The sequence below is a fragment of the Amblyomma maculatum genome, chromosome 2, assembly GCF_055883805.1.
Source record: "Amblyomma maculatum isolate TAMU_Amacu chromosome 2, ASM5588380v1, whole genome shotgun sequence".
Lineage (NCBI taxonomy): Eukaryota > Metazoa > Arthropoda > Arachnida > Ixodida > Ixodidae > Amblyomma > Amblyomma maculatum.
Genome location: NC_139345.1, coordinates 117594550 through 117614404, shown reverse-complemented (window position 1 = coordinate 117614404; position 19855 = coordinate 117594550). Strand labels below are relative to the sequence as shown.

At 44.3% G+C, this 19855-nt stretch overlaps 1 protein-coding gene across 1 annotated transcript; it reads left to right on the top strand.

Annotated features, from left to right (window-relative positions):
* Positions 1 to 389: 389 nt before the first annotated feature.
* LOC146199662 (disintegrin and metalloproteinase domain-containing protein 10-like) lies at positions 390 to 7400 on the top strand. Its single transcript, XM_084592169.1, has 4 exons — positions 390 to 572; positions 3533 to 3744; positions 4821 to 4982; positions 7344 to 7400. Exons 1-4 carry the CDS (start codon positions 425 to 427, stop codon positions 7398 to 7400), a joined length of 579 nt encoding a protein of 192 aa, XP_084448295.1. The 5' UTR covers positions 390 to 424.
* Positions 7401 to 19855: the final 12455 nt, after the last annotated feature.

Here is a 19855-nt window from a genome sequence, read left to right as displayed (position 1 = left end):
AGGTGGCTGCATGCACCAAGTGGCGGTGTTGTGAATAGCTGCGTCGTAAGTGATCAGGATTGCCGGTGACCTACTTTGTCTCTATATAAAACAATAATTGGCTGGTGCTGGCAGCCTTCCTTATTTCGTTGTACTTAAACTTCCTGTACTTTCTCATTATGGTTTGGTTTGTGGGGTTTAACATTCCAAAGCGACTAAGAGACGCTGTTGTAGAAACCTCTGGAAATTCTCATTGTCACTATACCTTCAATAACCAATAAATAGTAGGAAAAAGGGAAAAATTAGGCCCTAAAGAACTTTAGCGGGCGGGGCCATTAGGGGTTTCTCCCTCTGCCTCAAGTACTAACGTTTTGCAGCCTTGACTCTCAGCCATCCGTGCACCGGGCAGAAAGCAAAGTGTCCCAAGGCGACGCCCAAACCCAACATGACGTCATGCAATGCAGACACGCAAGTGTGCCGCTCGGGCGAGTGCACGGGCTCCATATGTGAGAAGTACGGCTTCGTCGAATGCTACCGCGGCGCTGGACGGCTAACCGAAGAGGAGCAATGCTTGCTCACGTGCCAGGAACATGGTATGGCCGAAAATGCGGCTCTCTTACTTGCGCTTGCGAACATTGCGCGCCGCTAATTGCGGTTTGACGCAAGTAGGCCTGTCTGCAACGGGCCCATTATAGTGTACACTGAAGGAACCAAGCGATAGCGGGAGGCGGACGAGGAGAAACATAACACCTATTTCATATGAAGTCTCATTTTTGGCGAAGCCTGAAGCGCAAAAAAGACAGAGACGTGAGAGAGACACAGGACACAGCGCTAACTAGCAACTACATTTTATTGACAGCGCAGAAGCATCCATGTATACGGAAGATAGTGCATCAAAAAACAGAGAGAAGACACTCATCGCATGCACATGCCATTACCATCGAGAAACGTGATTTCTTTATCCGACAGATTACTCGGTGGAGTACTAACGCACTCAGCTGCGCCTTCTTGCGAATCATGTGTGCCTCGATTATTTCAGGCGTGTATTTCTCTTTGCTCTTTGTCTCCAGAGTGCGCTCGCTAAACAATGGCTTGCGAGTTTTACCAGGGCAACCATGACAATGTTCTGACAGGTTACCAGGCCACATTGCGCTTATGTTCTGCAAGTCTTTCATTTGAACACCTGCCAGTTTGCCCTGTATATACTCGACCACAAGTTGAAGGAATACGGTATACACCCCTTACACATACTCTACAAACTTATTTCTATGCCTTTTGATGCAACAATTTGAGCGGCTTGGAACCTGGTTTATGATACTCAATAATTTCGACAGCTTTCCTTGGGCAGAGAAAACCACTCTCCCATTTACCTTTTTTGCCACTTTCTTGAGTCTATGCAAAATTCATATGACGTCATTTATGATGCGCTGAGGCCGCGAATTCGCCAGTCCTTAGTCGCGGAGGTCCCAGCCCCCGTTCCTCAGTCCTGCGTGTCAAGAGCGGTGGGTAGGGGGCCTCCTAAAACGGTGGAAAATAAAGTTTTAATCAATCAATCAATCAATCAAACAATCTGCCGTTATCAAGATTAGCAGCGGCAGTAACAGCAGCCTAGCTGAAGACAGTGTAGGATAAAAACACCCCTGCCCCATAGGCTTCCTCTGGTTCATTTATTTTCAGTGCTCTTTTTTAAATAAACGCAATATCATATAAGGTACCATAGGCATTATCATACGATATCTTACGCATTGCCAGACAGCGGTAAACTACAACATTGGTTAAAGGCCACCGAACATATTAAAGCCCAAATTTAACCAAGGAGCACGAACTGCCTACGTGCTTTTTGGGACAACGTTTCTGACTCGGTATACAAGGGTCCCGGGCACGATTCCAATCTCATCTTGCGTGAATCTCCCGGAGTGCGCAACATATCGGACCAATAATGGAACTGTATTGGCAAGTCCAGCCTTGCATAAGACCACTATATTGCCAACACACTCAAATATTGGGTGAATGGTTTGTACTGCTTAGCCTCCTGCCAACTCGGTCATGCCATGTGCTCTCGTGACATCACACAACACGCCGGCCTATACAGTGCCCGGGCATGCCACCTCGCTGCTACCACCTGCTATGACTGATTCTAAGGCGAACACCTTTAATGACTCATACTGTTGTGGACAAAATGTGTCCCGCTTTTGCGGCGGCTTTGATTGGCCGTGGCGGGATGACGTCATAGAGGTCTCGACCAATCACAGAGCACCACCACAGTATGCGCGAATGCGTTATATATAGGGCCATATGGCAATTAATGATCAATTTGCAATTAACGACTAATTAATCTGTTACTTATAGATGAACTAATCAACAATAAATAATCATTTGATCAATTACCAATTAATTACTTAATTGATCGATTTCTCGATTATTTGGTCCTAATGAAATATATAATTTATTATTAGTTCCATACCTTAAATGGCTAATTAATTATTTGAACAAATAAATTATGACTAATTCCTTCCTGATTAGTGATAGTTGCGTAGCAGGCTTTCGCCTTTCACTACTTTAGTCGCTAAAGTTTCTCGTAATGTTTTCGCTTTACGCCGACAACTAGAACAATTCCGCGTTTTACGCGGAACGATAGCCTTAAAGCTACCGCGGTAAAACGGAGCACCAGTTTCGCAGCCACCGACTGCTTTGGCATTTGAAATCGATACCAAATTATTATGCAGTTCCCTGCAGCACACTGCTTCATTCCAAAACAGCGAAAACCAAGTCGTTGTAAGTGTTCACGTCAAGAATTAGAAACGAGTGCTGAGACAGTTTATAAAATTACGTTTTCTAAGCCAGACGTGATGTTTTGTTCTTTTCTGCCGAGAGAACTTTATCGAATTCAGAGTATCAGTTTCCACTAGAAAAGATAATTTGATGGAGCAATGCCCACATGCCCCTCTCGACAATCAGGCAGCTTCCAGCCGATACCGTGCTGCCGGCATGGGAGAACTCGCTCATTTCATCACAGATAGAACACTGCGGTCTAGAAAAGTAAACACTTAGACGCGCACCGATGACTAAGACTATATACAGCAGGCTCACCCGCAATACTTGCATGGAATATTTTTATGCTTTAAGAGTATTATTTTAAGCTATACTAAATTACTAAGCAATCGCCCGTATCTATACATCCATGCACTGAAACTGTATAAGTTTCTCTTTGGCGCTGGGGAAAAGGGGCGCTACAACTACGTGGACACAGTTTCCACTGAAGATGGCATCGTCGATAGTGCCGCGACGCTAACCGTATCATGGCATCGCCCGAAATATAGAGTCTCGCAATCTCTGTCATGTTATGCTACAATTGAAACCTCTACCGTCTAAGTCACTCTGGACAGAGAGGTGGACCCTTTCTCGAATAGGTGCCGCAATCACGATAAACGAGAATGTCATAGGATTCCCTAAGACAAGAGACCAACGTTACTTAGTTTTCCTCTCTCTTGCATTAACATATTACACTCGGGCTTGGGATAAAGGCGCGCTACTCTGGCGTTCCCGTTCGCAGGCTCGTCGCAGTGCAAGGTGGCGTGCGATTTCTCGGAAATGAAGTCTCATTGCGGCGCCAAACTGCAGCCTGGCTCCCCTTGCGACTCCTTGCGTGGATACTGTGACGTCTTCTTCAAATGCCGAAGCGTCAAACAGCAATCATTCTTGACGAGCCCGAGCGGCTTCTTCTTGGGCGGAGAGCCGTTCACTCTTCTCTATGAATTCATCGCGGTACGAATCTGTCGCTGGACTAGCTGGTATTTATACTTAAGGATGTACTTTACCGCCAACTGTGGAACGAACACACAAAACCTACCATGCTTTTCACCGCTACAAAAATGGCAGCCTTTATTTCCACTAAACGTATCGGAAATAAGGTCACTGTCTTTGTGGTATGCACTGTATTTTGCCAAAAACATTTATGCCTTTGTCAACGTATGCATCAGATGAACAAGTTCTCAACAAGGTTGACGACTGGTCGAGCAAGGGTTCTTACTTTGCCATGGTCTCCGAGGATCTTGTTCCTTCTCTTCCGAACCTCACAGTAGAGGAGCAGGGGGTTGCATTCAGAAGAGATCTATTTTACATGAGTAGCTGGGAGAAGAAAGAAAAATCCCATTCAGTGAGTCTCCTGGCCAGTATTAATGTCCGTCTCAGGGCATTCTGCTTCTTTGATGATCGCCAATAGCGCGAAGCCCGCCCACAAAAGGCGTAACCTCCACGCCCTCGCAGGCCTCCTGGCAGCGATGAAGCTAATTTCATATAGTGCTCCTACTATCCCTCATTGATGACAAAATCTCCGACACCGAGTAAGATTATGTGCTTTGATTTATATACACGTGGCAACGCCGGCGGCATTGTTCGGTGCAGTGCAGTTCCTCATCGAGCCCAACACCTTCCATCGTGCTAGCTTATAACTGATAGCAAAGCGAATTCAAGCTTTTGCCGAAACAAATCTGTAAAGGAAAGAAACTGTCGTATACTCAACATACTCAATTTCACTGAACATATAGCAGTTCCCTCAACGATGGACATTGGGTTGCTTTTAAGCTTAATTATCAACATTACATTTTGTTACATAAAATTCTAACCTACGACCCTTTGTCTATTCATATTAACCTCTACCGATTTCCGGAGACGGTGGTTCACAACTTCTCTAAAGTCTAAATTTCGAAATGAACCTTGTTCAAGGTGTAGCCCATTATGCTATGAGGTACAGTGGGCTCACCTGGACCCAAGTTATTCAACTTTAATCTAGCCTATTACAACCATGAATAAGCTCAGCACATGTTTCCGTGCGCTCGCAGCATCACCCTTTTTCGGCCGGCCTCGTGATCTTGGGATCATCGTGGCTGACGCTGTTCGTAATCCGCTGCTTCGCCCTTCACACGCCCAGCAACAACCCAACGAAGAAAGCGGCCCTCAGGCTCAAAGATACTCTCCAGAACCCAATGAAAGCCTTGGTCAATGTAAGACTAACTGCGAATAACGGAATCACTTGCGTGTCCTATGTGGGAACCGTTGCGGGTAGTTTTTTTTTTTTTTTTTTTTTTCGCCAATCTGAACCAGTCCAGGCTATCTTTCAATAATCGTTCGAGATAGGGCTTTAACAATTGGTTTCGCCTCACTCACCTTAGTCTTACCAGGTGTTCATCATTAGGCCATGGCTTAAGTACACAAAATCGATGCCCTTACGTAATAGCTTGTCATTTCAGCAGAGGTAGCTGCATTAGCGCTTTTCCGCTGACACTTCAGCGCCACCGTTATCATTGGTATATTTTTGACTGCTACTGCCTAACTCTACCGCAGTGAGATTCTTGATCAAGAGAATGTCTTCAACGTTGGCTTTGAGCATATGTTTTGTTGTGCAATACGGGCAACGAGGTCTCTTCGATGGGATGTCGTCCCTGACCAAGGTGTCAATAGGAGGCGGCGCACTTGTGGAATAGATGAAAATGGGGGAGGGGAAGCATAGCTGCCACATCTCTGCAACAGAGGCGAAGTCAGGCGAACCTTATTTATTGCACTATTATGGGCTACAACTGGTTCTGCCATCGGAGGAGCATGCATGACGTTTTGTTGCATTAGTATAGATTGTATCATTGTTCTTTTCGAAGCTAAACGGAGCATGGAGAAGAATTGAATTCACCTATAAAATTTGTAATGAAAGATTGGCTACTTTAAATGAAAACCACGCTTTTAAACTCTTTTACAAGAAAGAAAAGGCAAACAAAGTTTATTCATAGAATCCTGTTCTTCAAGTCAGAAGTTTACATTTCGAGTTCCATGAAGTTTCAATTCAGTGGGGGGAACGAAATTTTTCTATTGTAAGTCCACATTGTAACAAAAAATGCGCGTTTTGCTCTCAAGCATAAACATAGCAATAAAGAGCCATGCAACACGTTTTTGCTAACACTAAAATGGGCTGTAGTTGCCTTTATTAATGCTCAAGCATTAGGTAGGTACGTCTGTAGGTTTGTGTCATGACAAGTTTCTTCATACGATTACGTTCGAACGAATGAGTTTATGAGAAAAAGGATCGTTGCATCAGGTATAGAATAAAAATTTCGTACGAACGAACGAAATTTTGCTTAGGGAAGGGAATACAAATAAAATAAAAACAAAAATTGCCGATATAGATAGGACTGTTACACGTGAGAATGAGAAACCACAATAATGATCACAAGTATTGACTATGCCTAATGTTCAGTCACAGTTAAATCTGCCTTAGAGTATGTTAGTCATCAAGTTCTGAGTTGTGCTGCGTTACACTACCTATATGAGTCAGAGCTATATGAGAAGGTTACATTTACCCATTCTATGGTGACTATACAGACGATCTTGCTAACGCTGTGGCACACTACAGCCGCGTAGCGACATCATCAGGATTCCATGTTATTCGACTTTCGTGTTGTAGACACGATCGCTGCCATGCCGTCTGATACCCATGCCGAAATCGTGCTCGTGAGCAGCACCCCGAAGAATGCTGCCCAAGTTGGCAAGAGCGACATAGACGTAAAGCCCCGCTTTAACCAAGCCTATACTAACGTGCCTCCGTGGTCTACGAGTAACCTCTCTGGCTCGGGATCCAAGAGTTACATTGGGTTTGATTCCCACAACAAACGTACATGCTGCCCAAGGCCACCGCCCCGGCGAATTCGGCCAAGGCATATGGTCACGTGGCGTTACACAAAGAGCCAAGTATTCAGTGCCGTGCACTGTCATTTATCAGATGCATGCTTGTGAAGAGTGCCGAACAGAGAGACACGCAAACATGACACATCTGAGCGTGTAGTATATGTCAGAGGACAACAGCACCTGTCTTAGGAATGCTCGCGAGGTTTTGCACAGTCATCCAAGCACGTCGACGTCTTTTTTAATGCTTCGCATTTTATATAAGGTAGCTGAAAACTCGTTTACGGAAACTTTGGCTCTTACGCCAGTGTGCTGGCTGTTCAGAGCCTTTGGAGCATGACGAACGAATACGGCTCTACGAAATTATACGAGATAACATGCCTTCTGGGAATCATATTTCCACAACGATGTCAAATGCAAAAGCCCAAACGAGCATCTAGTGTTTGAGTACGCACTGGTATAAAGGGAACGCTGTCAACGGTTACCGACTGCCTTTGATTTGACTCGCCATTCTTCTCTTTCTTTTTTCCTTCACAGAACTAAGAGAACTGGGCGACTACCTGGCGGAACCAGCATTCACCCGAACTTCTTGTCGGAGTGAAATATTGCTTCTTAATCTGCTTTAAATGAACAGCGAACATGACGGCAAAAGAGTCCCAGTGACTGTGCCCCTTTTCAATACTTGTTGTTTTCAGCAAGCTGCATTTGGCTATAATTTGCCCGTGCTTATAATGGACGTTGCAGATATCTGAGCTACCCGCAGCATCAGCTGACAACCATTTGCGCCGCGTTAAAACATAAAAATACGCAATATACTAGAAGCAATCACGAAAATTAACTCGATGTTTAACTCAGTAGGCATCAACATTCGCGTTAAATGCGTATCCCCTGGTAAAGGTTCTTAGGAAGTTTCTTCGTTTTCTTATTTTCGACTTAGCCTTGCGACGTTCAGTGTGACAGGGAAACGAAGGAGGATGCACTTGGGGGACAACAAACTAAACTAAACTTTAAACAAACAACCAAACAGTACAAAAGCATATATACAAAAGATAACACTTCATATTCAGTTACAAAAACTGAACTGAAGCTCTGCAAAGCTGTACAAACTGGCACACTACGCAACCGTTGAGCTCACAGCTCTCTCATCATAGCTTCTCCAAAGCAGGGGCCTACTTGTCGGGATCTGCCCGCATCCTCTGTGGTAGCCTGACCAGGAAAGGGGGAGATGCTGCCCATGGAAGCATCCATCCAAGGGAAGTAGTAGCCAGGGTGTAAGGTCATTAGACAGCGCTCGCGCCAAGGATACCGTCTACGCACTTATTTGTGCGTTCCTTCTCGCGTTCACGCATCAGTACATACGTGGAGGTGCGGACCACCCACATTGGCTTCGTGTGCGGACGGGCATCATCCGCACGTTCTCTACAGTTCGTGGTGCTTCTGCGCTCGACGGCACCGCCCCTGCGCCCGCAACGCCGCGCTGACAGGCGTGTTGTCTTAAACGAGTGCATTCTTAGAGTAAGTTACTTCTGTCAGCAACTTGACATCAACCGCTGAAGTCCGATTCGAAGCATCTTTCAGTACGGGTCTCGAGTGTTACACGCCGATTAACTGTCAACCCCTGCGACTTCTGCGGTCGTGTTCGTGCTTTCCCGTTAACACGTCTAAGCACTTAAATGTTTCTACCAAACTGGTTGGAAGCTATACTGTCCGCGCGCTACCTCTTCAGGGGTGCGATGACAGAAGAAGGCCGTAACCGTGCAGTGGGACGCGGTAGACTGTTCCCTCTACCCATTTTCCGGAACGTTATCCTGGCTTATAGAATGGTCAGTGTACAGAGCACCTCGCACCCGGGTTGAGGGGGGGGGGGGGGGGGAGGGGGGGGTCTGCGCTGCATTCGTATGCATTCGTCGTTTTCGTCGACGGTCGAGCCGCAACGGCTCTAAAATGGCCACCGCGGCCTTACACGCCCCACAATAAAATGATTGTTGCGATTTCTGCCTAGACAATATTCACATCTCCACGCAATTGATGGTTAAACATGCCTCAAAATATTTTCGTAAATTCAGTACTTTTTCCTGATATCCTAACAGATTTTGATCTCGGATATATTTTTGTAAGTTTCTTTGCCTTCTGAGCAACATATAAAGAAATATAAACGACTTCTGGGAAAATATAAAAAATTATATTTCAAAATTCCACCTATAGGTACCGTCTTCCGTGGTTGTTATTTAAACAAAAATAAAACAAATTCAGGTCAGTTTATTGGATATAGAAGTTTAATGTACTTTAACTCTGCGAAATATGTGTCATAGTGATGCATAAAAAGCATTAGAGTGTTCCTTAAATGTCTCTTAAAAGGAGAAGGGCGAAAACCTAGTCATTTAATGCCTAGTTTTGTAGTCATGATGAGTAATGCTTAGACATTATAGTTATTACCCCTCATAGCTAAACATTTATACTCATTTCCAATCAGTTGCGGTCATTGCAAGCTGTGGCTTCGGTCGTTCGTAGTCGTTAGCATCATGATCAGTCCTGCCTGGTTATTGTAGTCACTATTACTCATCGCTAAGCAGTTTTACTCATTTCCACTCAGTTGCAGTCATACAAGTCTTAGTTTGACATATTGGTCATTATAAGTAATTTTAGTCATTAGAGAGAGAGAGAGAGACTCTTTAATGGAAAAACAAAGAATTTTGCCGGCGTTTAGATTTCGCTGGCATGCTACTCTGTGTGGGTAGGGGAATTCGGGAGGGAAAGATTGAAAAAAGAATGGTGAGGGAATTAATAGAATGGAAGGGGGAAATAAAACACGGCCATTAAATACGGGTTAATGTTCTTCGTGGAGTAATGATACAAAATCAAATAATGAAATGCATGATCCGACAAATGTGCTTATAGAGCTCACAGCTTGCAAAATGCCTGAGGGAAACATGCGAGATGAATTTAGAGTTTGTCATTAGCATTAGTCATTAACTCTATCGATGCCTATAACTTCTATTCATTACCTATCACCGTCAATCGTTTCTTTCTTAATCTCCCTTCTCACAAGCCCGTTATTTGCGAGTGGCGCATCAGCGCACAGATGCGACTCTCAGCTCCAGCGCAGATTTTCGCTCCATAAGCCTAGAAAGCCTTTCGCTTTAAAAGTACTAGTTACAGTTATTGTATGACTGCGTTGGCTACCACCTGTGCACCTGCAAACATGAGATGACGGCCACGGCAAGAAAAATATGTTTCGCGAATTATGAGCTGGGTCAATGTTCTTCACAATGACGCAATAAGCCGTTTATTTGAAAAAAATCGAAGATAGCCGAAAATATATGTCAGTTGGCATGGAATGGCCCATAAAGAGGAGCAGCAGTGGATGCAGGATGTCCTGGTTAGATGTTTTGCATTGCCGGAATAATTAGCTGTGCTATTGAAGAAAGCGTGTCATTAGGGAAGAAAATAAAGGATGCAGTAATAAATATGAATGTAACTGATATAACACATTTATACGCAGTATTGCAAGATCTCCTCCTTCCGTTGGAAGACTCAAAAACTGATGTAGACGTAGCTCCGGTCCACATCTTAATTCCTTCGTTTAATTAACCGTTCATTTAAATGTTTCAATGCTTTAATTATTTCTACTAATTACACGTGTTGATGATCGACAGTTTGTGAGGGCACTTTCGCCGGTACGCTTTCACTTGCAGACTCGCTCCAGCCACCCATGAACCAAATCCGCCTGTGTATGGAATTAAACAAAACAGGTCTGCGTTGTGATCTGATTGCGGTGACCACCGCCGGAAACGCACTCCCTCAGCAGAACCGGATACTAGCTCGTGTAGTAAGTGGCCACCACTTCCTATGTAAATATACTTATTAAACATCCGGCCCTGACTCCCCAGCGGCTTCGGAGCAACTGATGGCAGCGGCGGTCAGACCTGTTACCCAGCGAAAGAACCTAAGACTCTGGCTCAGCACAGACGCCGTTGGGAACTGAACGTGGGAACGTTTATTTTCAGAACTTTATCAACAGTGAGGATAGCCTACCGGTGCTATTCGAAGAACTACGAGTCTTTAAACGGGATACCTTAGTGCTTAGGTTAGGACAAATGAAGCGTATGCTATCATGGGTTAGTTGAAAAGTGAGAACTAGGCATAGCATTCCTGCCAATAATCATATAGCTGGAAATATATAGGGATTCTATAGCATTAGTGAGGTGGGCGCAGGAATCGCGATTGAGATTATTAAGGGCTATAAATTGGTAATGAATACCACGTAGTTGAGAGTTTATATGAAGGCGTAGAATCAGCAATAGTTAATGTGAAAACACAATATACTGTACTATTTGATGACCACAATGCCAGGGTAGGCAAGAAGCAGGCTGGAGCCCAGCCGCTGAGAGACTGTGGCTTCGGCTATAGAAATAGCAGCGGCGAGTTATTACTACAGTTCGCAGAACTAAATAATTTACGAATGATGAATATGTTCTTCAACAAACGAAAGAACCGCAAGTATCTTCAGAACAATATCCGAATATCAAACAGATTTACTCATCAGCTCTATCTCAGGTATCAGCACATGTGGGGGTCATCAGGATGATGCGACTAGGTGAATACAAAAGTTAAAAATGTTAGTTCTCGAAATAGTCTATATTAAGAGAGAAAAGGAGTGAGGATTATGTATACACATATATGGGTTATTTTCTTCCCGTAGTATTCTTTCTTCAGACTTGTCGGTTTACGAAACTTGAGAGAGATCAATGGCAAACTGTTTATGAGCAAGAAATAAATACAAGGAGTTTACAACGACTAGCAATGTCCAAACTTCCTGGTCGCCCCGCGGCCTACCCCCTTTGCTGCAGACAAGTTAAAATTAAGTTTCGAATTAAATTACATCATTAATTACTCTTCCAGAGTAGTAGCAGCAATACATTATAATTACTTCTGTAGAGTGATGCAATTGTTTTTTCAATTGCTTTCTGGTTGCCATTGGTAAAAATAAAATCTGTAAATCTAATAAGAGACAACAACCTCGCTCCAAGTGCGATGCGTGAGTTCTTGCTACTGCATCCCATTGCGTCCCTCGAAGCTATTTATTTCCCTTTTCCTACAACATGAACTCAAGATACCACAACGGCAACAAAACACAAAAAACTGAACGATGGTTGAACGTTCGCCGCTTTCACATGTGTCCAAGGCAGAACGTGTGGCTGCAGCTGATGCTCAAAGGGAGCACTTCAGGTGATGCTCAAAGGAAGTACCTTTGCAAGACAAACTGAACCACCTTTGCAGGCTGCGAGGTTCGAAACTGGGTTGGGGCCCACTGTGGAGGAGGGGCGCGCAGCGAGGTTTACGGAGCTTCTCCCAAACGCACACCCCTAGAAAAGCCGAGTGCCAGGCCGGGGGACGCTTGTACCCATTTTTACCGGTGGGTGTCCGGCGGTGGGTTTCAAACTAACCCCCTCCCGCAGCCGTCTAAAGCTGTTTCCACTGTTTGAAACCCTTGAAGGAATTTTTTATTGTTTCCGTGGTGCCAGGAATCGACCATAGCACCTTGCTGTCACTAATGTTCACGGCATGAATTTTCCGTCCCCCTTCCTCCCTTCCGCCATCACCCTTCCCTTGCTCCATGGCGGTGAGTGTCACCAGGCATCACTGCGCCATAGTCGACGTAGCAGCGAGTACCATTGCGCGCTCATAACTATTTTTGCCCTCCTGCCGTCTTGCATCATCAGTGCCTTCGGCGCCCCCTCGACACCTTTACATCCTGCTTCTTGGGCAATTGTTGAATCTACTCATAGAATAGCCGCACTAAGTGACCTGGCCACACTGTTCGGCTAAATTCAGTCTCCTTTTTGCGATTCGTTACGCTTTCCCAGGCTTGCCGCACGTCGTTCCTGCTTTCACGGCACTCTACAATGTTGTGTTTTGAAACATCAGTGATGAAATTTAGTCAAAGTAATTTCGAAAGTAATTCGTTACTTTTTCTGCAATATTATTGCAAAAAGTAATGTATCACGTTACTAATTTACCAGACCGAAAAAAAGTAATACATTATATTCCAAATTGCCGAAACGTAATTTCATTGCAGTAATTCAATTGCTATTAAAACAAGTCGACAATTAAAAGCAGTGCGATGCGCTTAAATTAGAAAATATCACTCGACCTTTTCTACACATAAACGTAAAATATATAAAACAAGAGCTCTCCGTGGCACCAGTCTGGATATTTCCAATTCGTCAAAACTTATTACAATTGCTTTCAATCTGCTTCGTAATTGCCATTCGATTGCGTATAATCGCGTAGCACACGCACAATACCGACGGTGCGAACATCATTGTACACTTGCCCCTCGATTGCACAGCGTCGCGTAGCCCCGCACCCATGCATAAGGCAGACCATGAGTAATATCAAAAGAGACCTCGAGACAGCCGTCAACGCGAGAGAATTCGAAACCTCCGCCGCTCTCGTTGGCCGAAGCTATTGCTCATTTCCAACCTGGTGTTCTTTGGACACGCCAGAAGAACGCTTTACAAATATTTCCTTCTAGCAAAAAACGAGGTCGTGTTTCATCTCCTGCTCGTGGACAATTCGAAAATAAATTATGAAGAATAAACCAAAAAGATAACAACGCGCTGAACTTTACAGAAGGCAATAAACAAGTCAGGAAAAAGCCCATCAACGAATTAGCGATAAGAGGGAACCTAGAAGAATCCAGGACCTCCCTAAAGAATAGGTGCTCAGTTGTAATCGAGGAATATGACCTTCGTCTAGGAGCAATTAGCTATACCTAGTTTCAGTGATATACACTGAGTGTATACGGTCGAAGTAGGAGGTAGGAATACTTATATATACCGGTAAACTATCTATATAGAAAGATGATGTGGTTAATAAATGCCAAAGCAGGACAGCCTCCAAACCAGCAGACTCGATAGAACTGGTAGAGCTATCAACGCTAGCCAATAAGCTTAAAGTATTAAACATAAATGGAGAAACTTGAGCCTACTCTAAAGGCCAATGGTAGCCTGGAAACGACCTAGTGGAAATTAGGCAAGGGCAGAAATCAGATGTATGCGCTAAGAGACAAGCCGGACAACGTCATTGCAATAAGGGCAGGACTGTCAAAGTAACCGAGGAGCTCTACACTGATCTCTACTGAAGCCGAAGTGACCATAGGACAATACGAGAATAGCCGTAATGCAGAGCAAACAAACGTTCCGACGGTAACGAAGCACGAAAGGAGCATCAGAAGCAAGGAAAAGGATGATCAGATAACTCCTGATTTGTCAAAGGACGGTGTAGAGATTGTGCCAGTGAAATTTGCCATCCTGTATATGCAATGCCTGATTACCACGAGAGTACCGGATTCATAGAATAATGCTAACATTACTTTAATTGATATGGAAGGGGATGACAAGGACTTGAAAAATTACTGACTGGTCAGCTTGCGATTTGTTGTGTACAATGTATTTACTGAAGGACCAGCTAATGGAGTCAGGATATCCTCAGAATTAAATCAGCCTTAGAATCAGGCAGGATTTCAAAAATGAGCTACAATGCATCATATCCACGTAATCGAGCAGGCAAAAGAAAAATATTCGGAATGTAACGAACCCATTCATAGAATAATGAAAAGTGTTTGACTCAATCTAAACTTAGCATGCAGGCATTGTGAAATCAGGGGGTATCTAGATGCATCATATATGAAAGTACTTGAAGATATCTATATCGGTTGCACGGCAATTATAGTCTGATGAAAAACTGATAACATTCCCATAAGAAACAGTGTTAGGCAAGGAAGCACGATCTCTCTGGTAGTATCCATAGTTTGTTTAGAGGAAGTCCGCAGAGATCTGGAATAAGAACAGTTACAAGAGGTCATGCAGAGTACCTCATTAATTTGCGATTCTAGAAAGCTGGTCTGTGAAAAATCTCGCAGCCTGATCGCAGCAATGGCTGCAGGACATGATCCACTTGTCCACATCATGCAGTTGTACGGCAGGTTTAGCAGTGAGATACCTTCTAGAATATTGCTTTTACACAATCTTGTTAAAACTTGAATAGTGTATTAGTAGTGCAGCGGTGGCGTAGCGGTAGAACATCCGCCTCGCATGCAAGAGGACCGGAGTTCAAATCCCGGTGCCGCGCAATTCTCCACCGGATTAAAAAAAAAAAAATCCGCGTGTCTATGGAATTGCATAAACAGGTTTGGGGTGCGACCTGATGCCGGTAAACACCTCCTGCAACGCACTCCCTCACCAGAACAGGAGTTGGCCACCCTGGTGCAGTAATTGACCGCAACCTCTCATGATAAGCTCCATAAAACCCCGGTCCTCAGTCACCAGCGGCTGCGCAACAACTGACCACGGCGGCGGTCAGACCTGTGACGCAGCAGGGGGTGCTAAGAAAGCCTGGCTCCGCTGGACAGGCCGCCATTGGAAACTGACCCTGGCAACGTTTATTGCTAGAACCCTAGCTAGTGAATCTAGCTTAGCAGTGCTGTTAGAGGAACTAGAGGGCATGAAATGGGATGTCATAGGGCTTAGTGAGGCTAGGAGGCCGAATGAGGCATATACTGTACTGAAGGATGGGCATGTACTGTGTTATCGAGGCTTACCAGAGAGGCGACAACTAGGAGTAGGTTTCCTTGTCAATAAGTATATAGCGGGCAATATAGATGAATTCTATAGTATTAATTAGAGGGTTGCAGGCATCGTGATTAGGCTTAATAAGCTGTATAAACTGAAAGTTGTACAGGCCTATGCACCTACATGTAGTTATGATGACCAGGCAGTTGAAAGCTTCTATGAAGATGTAGAATCGGCAATGCGAAAAGTAAAGACGCAGTATACTGTACTAATGGGCGATTTCATTGCCAAGGTAGGGAAAAAACAGGCAGGAGACAAGGCAGTAGGTGACTATGGCATTGGTTCTAGAAATAGAAGGGGGGAGTTACTATTTGAGTTTGCAGAGCGCAATAACTTACGAATCATGAATACCTTCTTCAGCAAACAGAAGAACCGGAAATGGACATGGAAAAGTCCTAACGGAGAGACTAAAAATGAAATCGACTTCATAATGTGTTCAACCCCCGCCATTATGCAAGATGTAGAGGTAATCGGGAAAGTGCGATGCAGTGACCACAGGATGGTGAGGTCCCGAATTAGCCTAAATCTGAAGAAGGAACGCAACAGATTAGTAAGAAAGAAACCTATCAACGAATTAGCGGTGAGGGGGAGGGCAGAAGAGTTCAGGATCTCGCTACAGAATAGGTTTTCAGCTGTAACTGAGGATGGCGACATTACCCTAGAGACAAGGAACAATAATTTCAGAGATATCATTACTGATTGTGCGGTAGAAGTAGGCGGTAGGATATTCAAGAGAGGATACCGGCAAGCTGTCTAATGAGACGAAAGATTTGATTAAGAAACGCCAGAGTATGAAAGCTTCCAATCCAACAGACCAGATCCAATTGGCCGAGCTATCAAAGCTAATCAATAAGCGCAAGGTGGCCGATATAAGGAAGTATAACATGGAGAAAATTGAGCATGCTGTAAAGAACGGGGGAAGCCTTAAAGCGGTAAAGAAGAAATTGGACATAGGCAAAAACCAGATGTATGCGATAAGGGACAAGGCGGGCAACGTCATCACTAATATGGAAAAGATAGTCAAAGTAGCCGAGGAGTTCTATACAGATCTCTACAGTAGCCAAAGTAGTCAGGACCGTAATGAGATTGGCGGTAGGGAAAAACAGTCAGACGTTCCACCAGTGACGAAGGACGAGGTCACGAAAGCACTAGAAACTATGAAAAGGGGGAAATCAGCTGGAGAGGATCAGATAACTACAGATTTGCCAAAGGACGGGTAGGATATCGTGCTAGAAAAACTGGCCACCCTGTATACGCAGTGCCTGGTGTCATCGACGGTACCGGAACCATGCAAGAATGCAAACATTATCCTCATTCACAAGAAAAGGGACTCTAAGGACCTTAAAAATTACAGACCAATCAGCTTGCTGTCTGTTACGTATAAGGTACTTACTAAGGTAATCGCTAATAGAATCAGGACAACCTTAGACTGCAATCAAGCAAAGGATCAAGCAGGTTTTCGGAAACGGTACTCTACTATCGATCATATCCATATCATCAATCAGGTGATAGAAAAATGCTCGGAATATAACCAGCCCTTATACATACCATTCATTGATTACGAAAAAGCATTTGACTCAGTTGAAACCTCGGCGGTGATGCAGGTATTGCGAAATCAGGGGGTAGACGAGCCGTACGTGAAAGTGCTGGAAGATATATATAGTGGCTGCACAGCAACCATAGTTCTGCATAAAGAAAGTAACAAAATTCCCATAAAGAAAGGTGTTAGGCAAGGAGACACAATCTCCCCAGTGCTATTCACAGCTTGTTTAGAGGAAGTATTCAGAGACTTGGAATGGGAGCAGTTAGGGATAAGGGTAGATGAAGAATACCTCAGTAATCTGCGATTTGCTAATGACATTGCCTTGCTAAGCAACTCGGGGGATGAACTGCAAATAATGATTGATGACCTAGACAGGAAAAGTAGAAAGGTAGGCTTGAAAATCACTATGCAGAAGACTAAGGTAATGTTCGACAGCCTCGGGAAGAAACAGCAGTTTTCATTAAGTAGCGAAATACTAGAAGTAGTAGGCGAATATGTCTACTTAGGACAGGTAGTAACCGCAGATCCGGACCACGAAAAGGAAATAACAAGACGAATACGATTGCGATGGAGCGCATTTAGCAAGCACTCGCAGATTATGTCTAGCAGCTTACCGGTATCGCTCAAGAGGAAAGTATACAACAGTTGCATCTTGCCAGTACTCACCTATGGGGCTGAAACGTGGAGGCTAACCAAGAGAGTTCTACTTAAGTTGAGGACAACCCAGAGGGCTATGGAACGAAAACTGGTAGGGGTAACATTAAGAGATAGAAAGCGTGCAGAGTGGGTCAGAGAAATAACTCAAGTTACCGACATTCTAGTAGAAATTAAGAAGAAGAAACGGGCTTGGGCAGGACACGTAGTGCGAAGAGAGGATAACCGATGGTCGCTGAGGGTAACAAACTGGGTTCCAAGGGAAGGAAAGCGTAGCAGGGGGCGGCAGAAAGTTAGGTGGGCGGATGAGATTAAGAAGTTCGCAGGGGTCAAATGGATGCAGCTAGCACAGAACCGGGTTAAGTGGAGAAATATGGGAGAGGCCTTCGCCCTGCAGTGGGTATAATCAGGCTGATGATGATGATGGCATTGCATTGTTAAGCAAGTCAGGGAAGAACTGTAGATAATGATTGCTGATCTAGAAAGGCAAATAACCGTGGTAGGCCTAAAATTAGTATGCAGATGACTAAATGAATGTTCAACACCCTGGGAAAAGAATAGCAGTTTACGACAGGTAGCGAGGCTCGGGAAGTAGTAAAACTAGGATGATCATATTGGGATGAAGCGCGTTTGGCAAAATACCCACGGATCATGACTAACAGCTTACCAGTATTTATCAGCAGGAAAGCATATAACGGCTGTATCTTACCGGTGCTGGCATGTGATGCAGGAACGTAAAGTCTTACGAAAAGTTGTTCTGTTTGAATTGAGTACAACGCAGAGAGCTGTGGAACGGTAAATGGCTCTAGGTCTAACGTTAAAATACAGGAAGCATGCAGAGTGGGTCAGAGAAGCAAGTCATGTTAATGAGATTGTGTTAATTAAAAAGAAATGGGCATAGAGAGAATATGGAATGCGATATCAAGACAACCAATGATCTACAGGGGTGACAGTCTGGATCTAAAGGGAGAGAAAGCGTAACAGGGGAAGGCAGACAGTTACTTGGTTGAATGACAATAAGAAATTTGTAGGGGTCAAGTGAATGCAGCTGGCGCAGGACCGGGTTAATTGAAAGGATGTGGGAGAGACCTTTCCCAGCAGTGGCTGGTGACGATAGTGCCGTCACGCCCGACACAAATTATATGGATCATTTCAGAAACAAACGCCTATATACTATGCCTCAATATAATTTATTTTTGGCCACGTTTATGTATAACCCGGCTATGTCAGTTACAGGCCTAATTAGCAGATCCTGTTGTCCATATTTATTTTCTTCACAGCCATTGCATTTATTTTGCTATAAAAAAAAAAGGCATTGCTTACATACTTGCACGATTGCCTCACGCCTTACTCATTAAAAAGAAGCGATACAAGAAACGGAACGCAATAAAGGCCACGTAAAGCACTGAGGGCTTCTGGCGGAGGAGAAATGTCAGTTTACAACTACGAAACACCTAACAGTATTCTATCGTTAGTAAAGACGATCTGCACCTCTAGATTATCTATTGTTTCTTCTACTATATTGTGTATTAACGGTCCTGAAAGCACCCATGCCTGAAACAAGTGCGCCTGTTCAGCCTTTAATGAAAAGTCTCAGTTCGGGCGAATAAAAACCTTATTCTACTACCCCAATGCGCTGGTTACCGCAGCGATTGCGTATTAGAAAATACCGCATTTTTCCGGATAAAGTAAACAAACAATTTCCAGTATTAATTAAATTAGCCCGCAGAAAACCCACGCTCTGCCGCAGCTTGACACAGAAATAGGGTGTTGTAATGCATCAGTATAGAAAAACTATCCCAGAAAATAATATGTGAACACATGAAAAAAAAAGGCGTTCACAGCGTTAATGTTTGTACGGCAAGCCCTCATTTAGGTGGCTTCAAACAAATAATTTTGCCCCCTCAAACAGAGAACGGAAATAACCTCACATTCCGACCGCTCTCTGGCCGAACACACGCAGCTGGTCTTTTCGCTCTATGGCATTAACAAAAACAATGTCAGTGCCACAGTGATGCCGGATGTACTACAAAACAGCGGCAGTGTTGTCGTGGCATCAGACAACAAAATAAGACTACTCTGCACGAGTGGCACGAAGCCCTTCGCGCGCTGCACTGCGCAGCGAGGGCGGAGGTCGCGTCATAGCGCGAAGGAAGCACGTGCTACAACGTGGGCCCTCGTACGCGACTCGCTAACAAGCAGCCTCTGAATCATCAAAATAAGGACAGCCCCGTTGCGACGCCGCTAAATAAAAAATAAAAAAACAGAGGGAAACGAAGAAAGAGAGAAAAAAACTCGAGAGCGAGTTGGGAAACAGCTGTTCCGTCGGTGCACCTTCCCTGCACTCTCTCTCTCTCTCGCGTGCGATCACGAG

Bases quoted from the DNA above. Each gene is read 5' to 3' on its own strand.
- LOC146199662 (XM_084592169.1), top strand. From the start codon at position 425: ATGACGTCATGCAATGCAGACACGCAAGTGTGCCGCTCGGGCGAGTGC. The intron at 573-3,532 runs GTATGGCCGAAA...TCCCGTTCGCAG, and splicing joins GCTCACGTGCCAGGAACATG to GCTCGTCGCAGTGCAAGGTG. The intron at 4,983-7,343 runs GTAAGACTAACT...TGTTGTTTTCAG, and splicing joins CAATGAAAGCCTTGGTCAAT to CAAGCTGCATTTGGCTATAA.